This window comes from Lipotes vexillifer, unplaced genomic scaffold (assembly GCF_000442215.2).
Source record: "Lipotes vexillifer unplaced genomic scaffold, Lipotes_vexillifer_v1.1 scaffold1884, whole genome shotgun sequence".
In the NCBI taxonomy this organism is placed as follows: domain Eukaryota; kingdom Metazoa; phylum Chordata; class Mammalia; order Artiodactyla; family Lipotidae; genus Lipotes; species Lipotes vexillifer.
Genome location: NW_006772371.1, coordinates 69,308 through 84,015, shown reverse-complemented (window position 1 = coordinate 84,015; position 14,708 = coordinate 69,308). Strand labels below are relative to the sequence as shown.

Sequence of the window (14,708 nt, the reverse complement as noted above, 5' to 3'; positions counted from 1 at the left end):
GGGGGGGGGGGGTCCAAGACGAGGGGATATATGTATACATATAGCTGGTTCACTTCATTGTACAGTAGAAACTAACGCAACATTGTAAAGCAACTAGACCCCAATTTAAAAAAAAAAAAAAAAGACAAGAGGAAGAAGGCTGACAGAGGAGGGAGCGAGGTTCTCTTGGGAGGAGAGGTAGTGATGCCTCAGAGAAGGTTTTCTGTGAATGTGCCACCTCAGCTGGGTTTTGAAGGATGAATAGGAGTGTTCCAGCAGGATCATGAATGATCCAAACAGCAAATTATCTTTCAATAACACTCGCCGTCATTTCTGTTAACTACCATCTCACTTGAGTTGGGGTGTGCAGCTCAGAATGGTTATTGTTGGGGCCTAAAGAGGTTTGAGGTGTGTCCAGGGCCCTAAGTACGGCAGAATAGGCCACGGTGTGACACCCCCTGCACTTACAATACAGTAGCTCTGGCTATGTCCTTTGATTTCCAGTTCTTAACCTCCTCCCCAAAAATGGCCTCCCTGGCCTTGGGGGATGTTAGGGGAAGATAAAATCAAAAGACAAACAATAATGTTGCAGAACGCCAGCGGGCCATAGGGATTGTTAATATGTTTTTAAGAAAGTTTTTAAAAAATTCCCTAAGGCCCAAAGTTAGAGGATCTATTCTGAGCAATCATAAGACCAAAGTTATTTAACTTTACCCTCTTAGTCGGTTGTTCTGTGTGATTTCACTTTAATAATTCAAAAGCAGAAAGAGTAAAACATCAAGTCAAAAGTCTTAAAACATGCATATGGTCAGGGCTACGTCAGGCCAACAGCCTGGGAGTGTCCTGGTGACCAGGCAGGAAAGGCAGAAGTCATGTGAACTCTGATGGGGATGAAACAGCATTTGAGCTGAGAGCCTGCTGCAGCGGGAGGACGATTTTAAGAAGCAGAGCAGGGGAGGCATTCCAGGCAAAGGCACCTGTGTGTGCAAAAGCACCAGGCACCAGGAAGCCCCTGTGACGGGGCAGATGAGGCTGGAGGGAGCCCTGAGCCCGACGGCGGAGGCGTCTGTCCCACCAGGCGGAGCTGTTGGCCCGTGATTCAGTAGACACAGGGAGCTACTGAAGGTTCTGGGGGAACAGTGTGCAAGATCCACCTGGGGCACTGCCAGAGAACGGGGCAGTAGTCCCCTCAAGGACCCTCCTTCCCCCAGAGACAGGCTGCACCATCTTTTTAATAAGCTCAGGCACTTCCAAAAGATACAGCGTCGCTTCTGCCTCTCTCTCTCTGCCCCAAACTCTCCTGAAGAAATGGGCTACCTGCTCCAAGGGCAGGAGGGCAGGGCGAACCTATCAGAAGCAGCTGACGTTCACAGCTCCGCACCGCGGCGTTGCGGCCAGCGGTGGCCTTGTTTCGGCGGAGCGGCGGCCCTCACAGACGGTGTGTGGAGGCCCCTCCCTCACCGGCCTCGGAGCAACCGGAGGGGCCTCCCGTCTCCTTCCGCCGGCTCTGGGCTCTTGGTTCCCGGGTCTGTCAGCAGCCTGGAAAGACAGAGAACTCACCCCAGACGGCTCAGTGGATCCCTTCCACGGTGTGGCTGGGACTCCTTCCCGGAGGGTGGGCGGGGCTTCCTCCCAGGGGTGTGGGCGGGGCCTCCTCCTAGGGTGTGGGCGGGGCTTCCTCCAGGGGGTGTGGGCAGGTCCACCGAGCGGTGGAATTCGTGAAGCATTTCAGGACTAAAAGCGGTGGGAGCTCTTAGCACCCCTAGGACAACGGAAATAACGCAAGAGGAACCTAGAGAGCCCGGAGACTCGAAAGAAGGGCTAATCAGCAGTACCTGTGGCTGGAACTGCGGGAGATGCAGCCCCAAAATAGCAGGTGGGGGGGGGAAACTCCCCACCCTTTCTTTCTCCAGGCTCCCAGGTCTCCTGGAGGTGCCTCCCATTGGCCAAACCCAAGAAACAGAGGAGCCCAGGAGATACTGCATAGGTGTCAGCCTCCCGGGCCCACGTAGTAAATGGAGCGCAGTCCTTTTTCTGCCCGAGCGCCCAGATCAGCAACCTCCTCTGGGTGAAGACCCAGCCCCCTGCCGTCCAGACCCTCACAGTCCAGAGATGGCATCCCTGGCGCAGGAGGACAGATAATCAGTGACAGGAGGGGCTGCTACTCACGGTCAGTGGGGGCAGAAATAGAGGCCAGTTCTCCCAGAAGCCTCCTGGAAGGAAGCTTGACCTGGGGAAGGTGGATCAACCTCTCGTGGGTTGGGGGAGGAGCAGCAGAAGTTTCGCCCGGTGTAGGAGAGCAAATGCCCCCTCCCAGCTCCCCCAGTTGACCCTGTAAGAGATAGCCCGGCGCAGGCAGCTGTCTGTGTGCATTTCTCTCCCGAGTAAATGGAAGATTTCTTGCTCACAGTCAATTCTTTTTGGTTAATAATTCATCTGAAACATGCCTTTTCTCTCAGGAAACAAAAGCATTGCATGTCGCTATAAAACCATTAAAAGGAAAATTCAGTGATAGACCCTGCTTTCTTAAAAAAAAACACTCTCACAGCCTGGAGTCCTAGGGGAGGATTTCCAAGAGATCTTTGTGAATGGCCACAACACAGCCTTTTGGAGCCGGATTGCTGGGAGGATGGTTCTAGGATCAGCTGGGATGGGAACGAGATGATTTTGGAGATGCCAGCTTGGCTTGACATCTGGGTTGTGGCCGCAGATAGACCCTGCTTTCTTAAAAAAAAACACTCTCACAGCCTGGAGTCCTAGGGGAGGATTTCCAAGAGATCTTTGTGAATGGCCACAACACAGCCTTTTGGAGCCGGATTGCTGGGAGGATGGTTCTAGGATCAGCTGGGATGGGAACGAGATGATTTTGGAGATGCCAGCTTGGCTTGACATCTGGGTTGTGGCCGCAGGGATGAGAGGAGACGGGGGGGGGGGACAGATGCAGAAGGAGCACCCCCATAGTGCCCTCACTGGGCATTGACCTTGATGAGAGGTGGGGTCTACTTAGCACTTTCCACACACAGACTCAGTGACTCAAACTTCATCCTGTGACTCAACAAATGTTCCCAAGGTCCCAGCTCTGCTGGGAGGTAAGGTGCTCAAGCGCATCCAGGTTGGGAGATCCCAGAGGAAGGGGCGCCTCACCTAGACCTGGGGGCTTGAGAAGTTTTTTGGAAGGAGATGGGCATCCCATGTGTTAGTCAGTGGGACTAACGTGCAGTGGCCCCCAAGTCCCCTGTCAATAACCCAAATTCTGGAGGGTTCCCAGCCGTGGGGAGCCCACGCAGTCTGCATTTCAGTGGCTCCTTGCTCTGAGCTTGCTGTGACCACGGCATGGTCAGGCCCCAGAGCCCTTGGGCGTTCTGGAACTCGTGCTCCATCCAGGCCTCTTCCCCACCCCAGGCCTGGCATGTACCTGTCATCACACAACAGGACAGCCTGGAGCTGTTAAAAGAACCCAGAACTGGGAGTCAAGACCCCCGCGTTCTGTTCCCAGCCCCAGCCCAGCTCAGTGGGTATCACTGCCCTCATCTTCAAAGTGAGGGTCCCTCAAGTCTCTGTCCAGTTCCCTGAGCCTTTGTTTCTCTGTCCTGGCATGGCAGGCGGACCACTGCCGCTAGGTCCTTCCACCACCCAGATGTGTAAATACTGGGCCAGGTGCCAGGGCTGTGCTTGGCCTGGGCGCTTTGGTGGTGGGTGCTTCAGGCACAGCCCCTGTCTTCACTGCACACATCCCTAGGGGGAGAAGTGGATGTTAATCAGATTGCCCCCCGAAGGACCAGGAATTACAATGGGAGAGGACTGCCTGCAGGAGAGACCAAGGCTCTGTGAGCAGGGACCACAGAAGAACCTCTTGGTCCAGGGCGGGACAAGGACCTCAGACAAGCCGGAGTCAGCGAGAGGCATGGAGATCAAGCTCCAAGGTGCGGGGTGCCCAGTGCCTGGGTAGGAGGGCCAGGTGGCACCCCACAGGCCTGTGGGCCCTCAAGGGTGAGGTCGTTCTCCTAGGCGGGTTTGCAGCTTCTCTGCCGGCCACACCCTTCATGCAGAGGCCTGCGTTGCAGAGATGGCCTCACCCCTCCCAGCCCCCTCCCTTGAGCTACCCCCACTCCCAAGGCACAGGAAGAACACCCTGCTTCCTTTGGTGGTGCATGGCACAGGTCTTTCACCCTCTGCCACCGATTTGCCATTAAGCCACTTGACAGCCATTTCCTTCTAATTTACAGGGTATTGGCTGAAAGACCAATAAAAGGCTGCAGAACAGTTTGGCTGACCCTGCAGGCTGCTAATTGCAGACAATAAGCAAGCATGCTGCTCCCTGGGAGTACGCTGCGGTGTGCACACGTGTGCCTGAGAGTGCCTGGGCACCCGCATCATCGCTGGGCTCCCGTGCACATCAGCTTTTCGTGGTTGAGTTGCTTCCAGGAGAACAGACACTTTTGAACACCCAAGTCTCCTTGATGGGCCTTAGAACCCACTGACCGGCATAGGCTGCTCAGTGAGCCAGTGCTGGGCCACACGTATTTATCGAGCACCTACTGTGTGCTGGGACCTAGACTAGATGTCAGGGATGTAGCGATAAACAAGACTGGGTCCCTGCCCACCCGCTCCTTCTGGGAGAAGCAGATCAAACATACACACACTGGCAAATTAATAAATGAAGTGCTTTAAAAGACTGAGTGCTATGAAGAGGAAAAAAGAGAGCCTCGGGGTAATGAGGGAGAGGAAGAGAAGGGGGTGGGAGAGGTGCTTCCCCTACCCCAAGTGTCAGGAGTGCCGTGCGTGCCTCTTGAGGCGGCTTTATGGTTCGAAAGTATGGTTAGGGCTTTGAACGTTCATTATCACTTTTTAATTTAATTTTTATTTTTATTAAAGCAACACATGCGCATAGTTAAAAATGTCAAATGAGTCACAGCCTATTAAGAAAACCAGCAGCCCCCTGATTGTCCCTCTTTCACCCCAAATCTCATTCATAAGAGGCAAGCGCTCTTATTTTATTTATTTATTTTTGGCTGTGTTGGGTCTTCGTTTCTGCGCGAGGGCTTTCTCTAGTTGCGGCAAGCGGGGGCCTCTCTTCATCGCGGTGCGCGGGCCTCTCACTCTCGCGGCCTCTCCTGTTGCGGAGCACAGGCTCCAGACGCGCAGGCTCAGTAGTTGTGGCTCACGGGCCTAGTTGCTCCGCGGCATGTGGGATCTTCCCGGACCAGGGCTCGAACCCGTGTCCCCTGCATTGGCAGGCAGACTCTCAACCACTGCGCCACCAGGGAAGCCCCTAGAGGTTTTTTTTTTTAATAATGAAAGCTTTCCTACTTGGGAAGAACTTTAGCATTCTCTAGGGAAACTTTAACAACTCTTACACACTTTTTTCCCTTCTGCATGTAGTGGATGTGTGTGAGCCCCCCACATTGCCCTTTAAGACAAGGTACTCATTCCTGCTGTACGCGGGCCTCTCACTGTTGTGGCCTCTCCCGTTGCAGAGCACAGGCTCCGGACGCAGGCTCAGCGGCCATGGCTCACGGGCCTAGTTGCTCCGCGGCACGTGGGATCTTCCCAGACCAGGGCTCGAACCCACGTCCCCTGCATCAGCAGGCAGACTCTCAACCGCTGCGCCACCAGGGAAGCCCGAGGCAACCACTTTTGAGTGTTCGTTGTTCCTTCTGGTATTTCCCTGCATATTCTAAGTGATGTGGATACTCTACTTACCTTTTCTTTCAATCTGAAACATTATCAATTGACTTTTCACTATAGCAGACACAAGGTTCAGGACCCTAACACTACCCACAGACGTACAAAGCACTTCCCCGCTTCCCATCCACTTCCTATAGGTGTCTCCTGTGAGAGGTTCAGTGACTAGCCAGTGTCTCCCTTAGTAAGTGATAATGTAAATATTGATCCCAGCTGAGTGTACTATGATTCGTTTCCTTCCCTGGAGTGAGCAATGCCTCTTCCCAATATGGTCAAATGCAGCAGTGATCAATCTGTCAGTTCCGTGTTTGTCTTGGAGAACCCGTTCTCCTCTGCAGGTGGAAGCAGGCTCTCTGGGCTTGATGCACAGCCGTTGCGTTCTCCAGCAGCCTTCCAAGCTCCCCTCTGGGAACTTGCTGCGCTCAGCTCTCTCCCTCTCCTCACACTCCAGTTCTTTATTTCTTTAGCTGGACCCCTTCGTGGAATTTGTCCAAGATCTTTCCTGAATCATAGACTCGATAGCAAGTCAGTTTAGTGAAGTTAGTTTTCGTTTTAGAATTGACGTGCTTTTGGGAGCTTTGGGATGGCCCAGAAGAGGTTTAGCTCTTGCTGAGTGTGTGGCAAGTCAAGAAGACCTGGTTCCCGGGCAGCTGGAATGCCATGGAGGAGGGCAAAGGAGATTCCTGTGATGTATGAGCCAGAATAAACCTCCGTGGTCGTAGGAGGAAGCTGAGACCTGGATGGGGACGAGACGTGGCTCAGGTCACAGAGGTGTCCGGCCCTCGTCTCACATTCTTTGAGGAGGCAGGGAGCTGCCCTCCTGGCTTCCAGCTGAGTCCTTACTGCTCACCCAAGACCCAGCTCAAACATACCTCCTCGGACATGGCGCCCTGGGCTGGGGTAGATCTTTCTTCCCTGCCAAGTGCTAGAGTTGTAGCTCTCCTTGGATTTACATTTCTGCTTTCTGCTCTAGGTTGGTTAATGTTGGTGTTTGCGTGTGCATGTGCTCGTGCGCGAGTGCGTGAGTGACTGTGCACACGCACGCACACGCACACAACAGGCACATTAGACGGGGGAGCGGTCGTCCTGTCTCACTCATCTCCCCTCTCTCCTCCACAGCGCCTGGCACATGCCTGGCACGTGGTACTCTTCCATGACTTCCTGTGGTGCGAATGGAAGCTTGTTTGTACAGACTTGCCAGAGTCTGCCTTTAAAAATGACAACCTCTATGTAGAATTTCAGTAAACTTAGTCGTTTTGTTCCTCTCCCTCTGGGTGCATGAAATAGGATCTGCTCTTAGAGTGGATAACGTGTGCACGGTTTTAATGCCTGGCCTCACCCCTTCATCAGCTTCCTGACCGTCTGCCATCTCTGCTCCCTCCTGCCAAGCCCCTTCCCGGTACCCAAGCTCCAGTGCACGCACACTGACTCAGCAGCCCCCTGTCATGCCCGGAGAGGCCTGGCCTCCCTGCCACGCGCACATGACACACTCTCAGGCTGAGACTGCCTCAGAGGAGGCAGGCCCTGCCATCTGCTGCCTCCCCTTCCACCCCAGAGGACACACCCAGCAGCCCAGCCCTCTCTTCCCCGGCCTCTGCTGAGCTGCCTAGTCAGGGTCAGAGCAGGGGCCAGAGGAAGACCAGGTGGGCTGGGTCCAGAATTCGGAACAGGAGTGGAACCTCTTCATCCAGCCTCAACTTGCCATGAACTTCTAGGAGCAAGAAATTCACCTCGAATGCATCTTGCATCCCTGGGGTCTTGAGACTGGGGTTGTCTTTTGCACCAACACCTCTTGGGACAGGTGGGGGCCTAATGCAGTGATTGGGTGCTTGAGACCCAGCCTTTCCCATCTGCCACTTCTATAGCAGTGCCACTCCCCCCAGGCCCCCAAATCCAACCTCTCTGGCTGGCATTTGAGACTATCATGTCTGGCTGTACCGTGAATTAAGTTAAAAGTAGTATGCTCCAAGGAGGGACCCTTCTGGCATCGGTGTTGAGCACAGATGCATGGCTGTGCTCAGAAACCGTCAGACTTCCTTTGGGACCTGGGCTGGATTCAAGAGCTGATTCCAATGCTTTGCGGCAGGACCAAGACTCAACCGTCTAACTCCTGGGCCAGCACTCCTTCCCCTGAGCCACGCTGCCATCCTCTCGGCTGTCCCAGCGGTGGGATCAACACACAGATTTCTTTTGAGTCCCAGATGCCACAGTATCTCTCATTATTTTTACCATCACCACACTTCCCCCTCCAAGAAGAGACTGGGCCCAGAAGGGGCTGGGGTGCAGGGTGTCCTGACCTGCCTTGGGCTGAGATACTTACTTGGGCTTATTTGTGCTTCTCCCCCGCCCCATAGGAGTCCCCATGCTGTGGTGGGTGATGAAATCCCATCCTGGTGGTAGGAGGCGGGCTGTAGGGACCAGCTGCTCTGTCTGCCCGGGATCCTCGGTTCAGGAGCCCTGTGGGGTGCACCAGCGGATGGGAGACTCAGACGGGTCCCTGCTTCTTAGGCCTTCTTTTGTCACCAAGAAGCTCCATCCTCCCTGAATTTGTCTCTCCAGACATGCTGGGTCAAGGTTATGGGGCAGGGTGAGGGGATAGACAGGAATCCCCGATACAAGGAGTCCTCTGATGGTTCCCACTGAACTCAGAATAAGATCCAGATGCCTTGTCCTGCCAGCCAGGTCCCGAGGAGGACATGAGTCCCAGAGCCTCCCCGGTGACATCCTTCAGCAGATGTGGCCGAACAAGGAAGCCCTGGTGGTTGGTGGGGAGACGGTGAGCACAGGGGATGTGACTGGAGTGCAAGGTTCCTCAGCCTCATGCCTGGCTCACCTTCCCCTGGTGGTGGCAGAGGATGCGGGGTGGGAAATGGGGCTGCTGCTTCTCATGGTCAGGGACGCCCTCTGTGACCCAGAAAGGCTTTTCTTTGGCTTCTTGACGAGGTTTGGAGAAATCTGCAGTCTACAGAGGCGTCTCATGGTAGAACCCTGTGTGTGTGTGCGTGTGTGTGCGTGTGTGTGTGTGAGCATGTGTGTGTGAGCATGTATGTGTGTGGTATACATGTGCATGTATGTGTATATGTGTGTAGTGCGTGTATGTATGTGGGGCATGTATGAGTGTATATGTGTGCATGTATGTGTGGGTTTGTGTATTGTGTCTGTATATGGGTGTGTGTGTGTGATGTGTGTAGTGTGGTATGTGTGTGTATGAGCATGTATGTGTGTGGTATACGTGTGCATGTATGTGTGTGTGTGTGCAGTATGTGTATATATGGTTGTGTGTGGGCATGTATGAGTGTATATGTGTGCATGTATGTGTGGGTTTGTGTATTGTGTGTGCATATGGGTGTGTGTGTGTCATGTACGTGCAGTGTAGTATGTGTGTGTGCATGTGTGCGTAGGTATGTGTGTGTGTGTGTCGGGAGTGGGCTGTGGGGAGGATGAATGCCTTTGGAAGAGGGGGTCTGAGACCTTTAACCTCACTTTGTTGAGAATGACCCTCCGTGGGGTGCGTGAGACAAGAAACCAGCCGGCAGCCTCCCTCTCAAGCCCTCAGAGCTGTTCTTCGCTTCCAGTTACCACACAGAGCAGGGGCTGCGGGTGGGGCCTGTGGCAGCCTTGCCAGCGTTGACCGAGAGGGCTCCGCCCTGCCCAGGCTGGACCAACTGCTGTTCTGCAGGCAGTGAGGCATCGGCGCCACTCTCCAAGCAGAGAACGGGGGGCCCCCTGTGCACCAGGCCGGGGTGGGGTGGGCATGGGGTCTCAAGGTGGGAGACCTCGCCCTCTGACAGCTGCGAGTCGGGCACAGAGCCAAGGAAGCGCTCACTTCCCTTTCTCTTGGTTTTAGGAACCAGGCCATGTAGGCAGCCGTTTGCACCCATCTCTTCCCACACAGACCCGGTGGAAAGGCCTTTCTTTGGTTTAGTGGGACCTCCCCGGCTGGCTCACGGAGGGTCCCGGCTGGGTCCGCACAAGCCTCCCTAGCACTTCAGGAGCCCTGCAGGGTGCACACTAGGTGGGAAGTCTGTGCGAACTGGAGACCACTGGCTGCTCCCCGCTGACCCCTTTCCAACCGTAGTACTGAGAGCTAACACACACTTACGGAGCGCTTACTGTATGCCAGATGCTTATCTAGGGGCTTGACACGCATTAACGTATTTAATCCTCCCAACGGGCCTATGAAATGGACACCATTATTGTGCCCATTTTATAGACCAGGAAACTGAGGCCTAGAGAGGTTAAGTGGCTTGCCCAAGGTCACACAGCTAGAAAGTGGTGGAGCTGGGTTTACTGAGCCTGATTCTTCCTCCCAGCACTTCTGCAGCGTCACCCTGAAGAGCCGTGCTTAGAGAGAGGACGGAGGCGGGGTTCAAGTCAGAGCCTTGTCCTCCCGTAGGTACAACTCCAGCTTCCACCGGGCTCCAGTGAACCCCGGAAGGGCTTCAGGACTGGGTTGCCCAGGGAGCAGAGTGGATGGGGGCTCAACTCCAGTGGGGAGGGGAGCAGACCAAGTTCACTTCTCAGAAAAGCCCTTGGGGCAGCCACTTCTCCCCTCAACGCACCCAGGCTCTGGGACTGCTCCTGAGGCAGTGCTGTGCCAGCCAAATGTTGCCTTCTTTGCTGGGTGGAGCCCCTGCCGAGACCCCCTTTCCTGTCTGGGAAGCTGGCTGAGTCACTGAGAAGGCCCTGGAGCTCTCTCCTGGCCCTGCCCCCAGTGTCCCTCCAGCCACGCCCTCTGAGCCACCGTTGCCCCCAAGGCCCCGGGAATGCAAAGGGGTCTCTCAGCCAGCAGCCTGCGTTAGCAATCCCTCCTCTCCTCCTGACAGAAGGAATCCTGCTCAGTTCCTACCTGCTCCTTAAAAAGGGCAGGAAGGGCTTCCCTGGTGGCGCAGTGGTTGGGAGTCCGCCTGCCGATGCATGGTTCTGTATAACACAGTTATACTGAACTATATTCAATATCCTATAATAAACCATAATGGAAAAGAATATGAAAAAAATGTGTATATATATAATATATATATATATAAAATGGAATCACTTTGCTGTACAGCAGAAATTAACAGAACATTGTAAATCAACTACACTTCAATTTTTTAAAAAAGACTACTATAAGTGGAAGGATGTAAAGCATAAAATTCTCATGTTTCCTATATACTGTCATCTCAAAATACACACAAAATTGTCCAACTCCAGAAATGAAATAATATCCTTAAAATCTCAACTATCAGCCTGAGCTATAAGCAGCAGCTCCTATGTTTCCCTGCCTTTGACTATCCCTATCTCACCCTCCCCTGAACAAAATAACAACAATTCTAAACCCAGTTACCAACATGAGTTTCAGCCTAAAATCTTCCCAATAAAAACAACAGCCAAACTCTGGATCTGAAAATCTCCACAGACATCCACAAGAACAGGCCAATAAACCTGAGTTAACCCTCAAAGCACAGAGCTGAGGCAGATCCTGACAGCCTAGTTTTAAAAGTGTTTCTCTCAGCACACGCATGAGTCAATGTCTGCTGTCAATATAAGTGCTGGAGGGGCGGCGAGGAATGAAGAGAACGAAGGGAGGAGCTAGAAAATCCTGAATCTAAACAGAAGTTAACATTTCAGGCCAGGAAAGAAAAACACAACTTCAAGTAAAACGATAAAAAAAAAAAAAAAAAAAAAAAAAAAAGGGAAAGAACTCTGTGCCCTCCAGGCTTTGTCCATTTCCCTGTGAATTCCAGGCCCCCTTCATCTCTTCATCATCCACCCTCCTTTTTTTCTTTTTTTTGGCTGTGCCACGAAGCATATGGGATCTTAATTCCCTGTCCAGGGATCAAACCCGGGCCCCCTGCAGTGGAAGCGTAGAGTCTTAACCACTGGACCACCAGGGAAGTCCTTCATTATCCACCCTTGAAGGCCCTTAAGCCTCATCTCCCCTGCCCTGGACCCATTGCAGCTGATTTTTCAGACCTAGCCCAAGAGTGAATATTTATTAGAGAGAGAAACAGAAAAATCTTTGGGCCCAGAGATTTTTGCCTCTATTTTCTGGAATCCTGATTCTGATGAAATCCCTCTATATTAATGATAAATTTAGGAATCTCACTTAAGTCCATCGGTGGCCTCGTGTTAGGGGCAACAAAGGATCTCACTGTAAGAATATGCATCCCCACACCCAATTTTCCAGGCTAGGTGAAACTCCCTGAGTCAGAAATCAAGCCCACCCAGCAAGGTCAGAGCTGCTTGAGGCCCCTGGAAAGGGGTAGGTGGGACAGGAGGAAAGGTAAAGGAGACAGGGAGAAAGGCGCAGGGGAGAGGTCAACTCAGAGTCCATCATTTCCAGGAGCCCATCACAAACACGGCAACTTGTCTGAGCCCTTTCTGAATTCCAGAAAGTGTCTGTGAGCATCTACATAAATGGGGTGTTCAGACCCTAGAACATAGCATGTGCTGGGTTAAAGCAAAATGCGACAGGCTTCTGGGAGGACTCTTGAGAACTCTGGGGAATCTCCAAGAGGAGGATGGAGGAGGGCCTTCCTAAGGTGATTGGACCACAGAGCCCTTTTGGCGGGGGTGGGGGGGAATGCCTGCTTTATCATCAGTAGCAGCAGGATGCTGATTTAGCAGAGAGATGTCTGGACCAGGACGTGGTAGTGGGTGGTGCTCCAGGTCCCACCACAAACTAGCTGGGAGGTCCTTGGGCAAGTCACAGCTCTCCCTAAGCCTCAGCTGCCCCATGAAATGAATCTCATAACTTCAGGCCTATCTTCTTCAGGGGGCCGTTGTGAGAGGGGACAAGAAAATGTGTGGCTGATAACCATGTCGCCTCTGAACAGGCCTGGTAGTCCCACCCCATGAAACTACAGACCATCCCTCCCCTAAACTAATCACCAAGGCCCTTATCCCATAGGCATCAAACTGTCTCCACCTACCAGGCCTTCTCCTGATGGGTTTGGGGAGGCTCTGAGGACATTTGAGAAGGCAGATGCAATCAGTCCCTAGGCTTTCAACCATGACCGCAAGCGTTCAACTTAGACAACACACAATGAAAGCCAGTTCAGGCGCAGCCCAGCATTATTGGGGATACAGGAGGTGTCTGAGCTGCTGCCTCACGGGCCTCAGATCCACCCAAGAGGCAGCAGGATTGTGGCATGGGGTCGGGCTACGCAGCATGTATGGCATGGACTTGTTGGGAGGCTGTGGCCACTCAGGCCTGGGGCTGGGGGCCGAAGCCCTCCTGAGCCATGCAAGAGAAGAGGTGGGATTTGAGCCAGGCCAGAAAGCAGTGCTGTGAATTCAGAGTCTCAGCGAGTGGGCACGAGCCTTCTCAAAGCCTCCCTCCCAGCCTTCCCAATGCCCTGCGTTTGTAAGAGGAATGGCTCCTGGGGTTAAAGGGCCTCTGGAGTGAGTTTCAAATGGCTCGATGTGAAGTGTTTGAGAACCACTGGGGTGCACTAGTTTAGTCTGGACATTCACCATCACCACCACCACCACCATTACCATCTCTACCGTCATCATTATTACCACTACCTTCAACTGCACCACCGTTACTATTACCACTGTCATGGCCATCATCACCACCGCCATTATCACTATCTTCACCACCATCAACTCCACCAGGACCTCCACCCCCATTACTATTACCACCACTTCCACCCACCATCACTACCACCTTTACCATCAGTGCCACCACCCCTGTCATCACCATCACTGCCTCCACCACCATTACCACCATCCACTTCATCACATTTTCCACCTGCCTTTGATCACACAGAGATAAGATTATAAAGTCCAACCACTAGCACCTCTCCTCTTTTAACCGTCTGCACCCCAAATATTCATCATCATGTCTGTCGGCTCATAATCAAAAAGACCAACCAAAGCCTGACCAGATATCATACTAGGCTGAGCGTGCATTCTGGTTTGTCCAGAACAGTTCCAAATCATGCCTGTTGTCCCTGCTTCATTATTCACGGCTCCCCTCTTTCACTGTCAGCTACGTTTGCATGACATTATATTGTCACCCTAGTTTAAGACCACATCCCGCTTCTGAATGAGTCCCATGAAGATTAGCACCCCAAGGATGCTGACCTGGAACAGAGCCTGGCGGGAAAACTAGGAGGGTGAGATACCCCTCGCCAGGCATCAATAACTAATGGATGCCCCTGCCTCCCCCTCCCTTGCCTTCCCGCTGCTGCACCGGCCCCCAGGAAACCCCTGAGAAAAGAGGAAAACGGCACCGGTGTTGCTGAGTATCCCATGACCTCCTCGCACAGCAACAAAGGGGTGGACGTGAACAGCGCCGTGGTGTGAGTCTGCAGGCCCTGGGCCGCTGGCCAGAGGGGCACCTCGGCGGCACTAGTGGACACAGGAAAGCAGGTGAACACAAGCTGACACTGGGCTTGTCGGGACTTCATTGCCTTGAAGGCCTCGAGCCTCCCAAAGGAGAAACCATACTCTGCCCAGCCTCGCCCCCTGGTCAGTCCGTGGGCAGGGGCAGCGGACACCATGCTGAGCCAGGCTCACCTGCGTGCAGCACCCGGGGCAGCGCTGCCACCCGCAGCCCCGTCTCTTCCTTGTCTTGCGTTTGATCCGTTGACTGTCTCCGGGCTGCTGTCTAAAGCACACGCTCTGAGAAGGCAGGGAGTCTGTCTGCTGGGGCGGGGAGGCATCCCCCTTTAGCCAAAAGGAAACCTCCTCCTCCCCAGGAAGCCCGCCTGCTTCTTCCTTGACCAAGCTGTTCCCAACAGAAGCCATGGGCGCATCCGTGAGACGTCCCCGTTCAAAGGTGCTTCCCACACATCTGTCCGCCGCCCCACCTGCAGCTGTCTCAGTCTTCAGGGCCTGCCTTCTCCCTCCCGTCCCCACCGACGCCTGGGGCCCCTGTCTGCTGACCCCCTGCCACGGAGGGCCGTGAGCCCAGCCTGCAGAGTCCCCTCCGGACCCAGCAGAGGGGCCCATTCACACCCCGGGGTGGAGTCTGGCCGTCAAGGGAAAAACGACTCACTGAACCTCAGGCCCGGGAAGGACAGGGGCCACTACGCCTGTCCTCAGATTCATTC

General features: G+C 53.7%; 1 protein-coding gene across 2 annotated transcripts in view; it reads left to right on the top strand.

Annotated features, from left to right (window-relative positions):
- PRIMA1 (proline rich membrane anchor 1) overlaps window positions 1–13,959 on the top strand; it is a 60,667-nt gene extending 46,708 nt beyond the window's left edge. Inside the window, exon 4 of one of the 2 annotated variants that reach the window (XM_007447432.1) lies at window positions 13,857–13,959. In XM_007447432.1, coding sequence (XP_007447494.1) covers window positions 13,857–13,959 — 103 coding nt within the window. Of the gene's footprint in view, window positions 1–4,205; window positions 4,653–13,856 lie in introns of those variants that run through there. The other variant, XM_007447433.1, reaches the window with a different exon arrangement.
- Window positions 13,960–14,708: the final 749 nt, after the last annotated feature.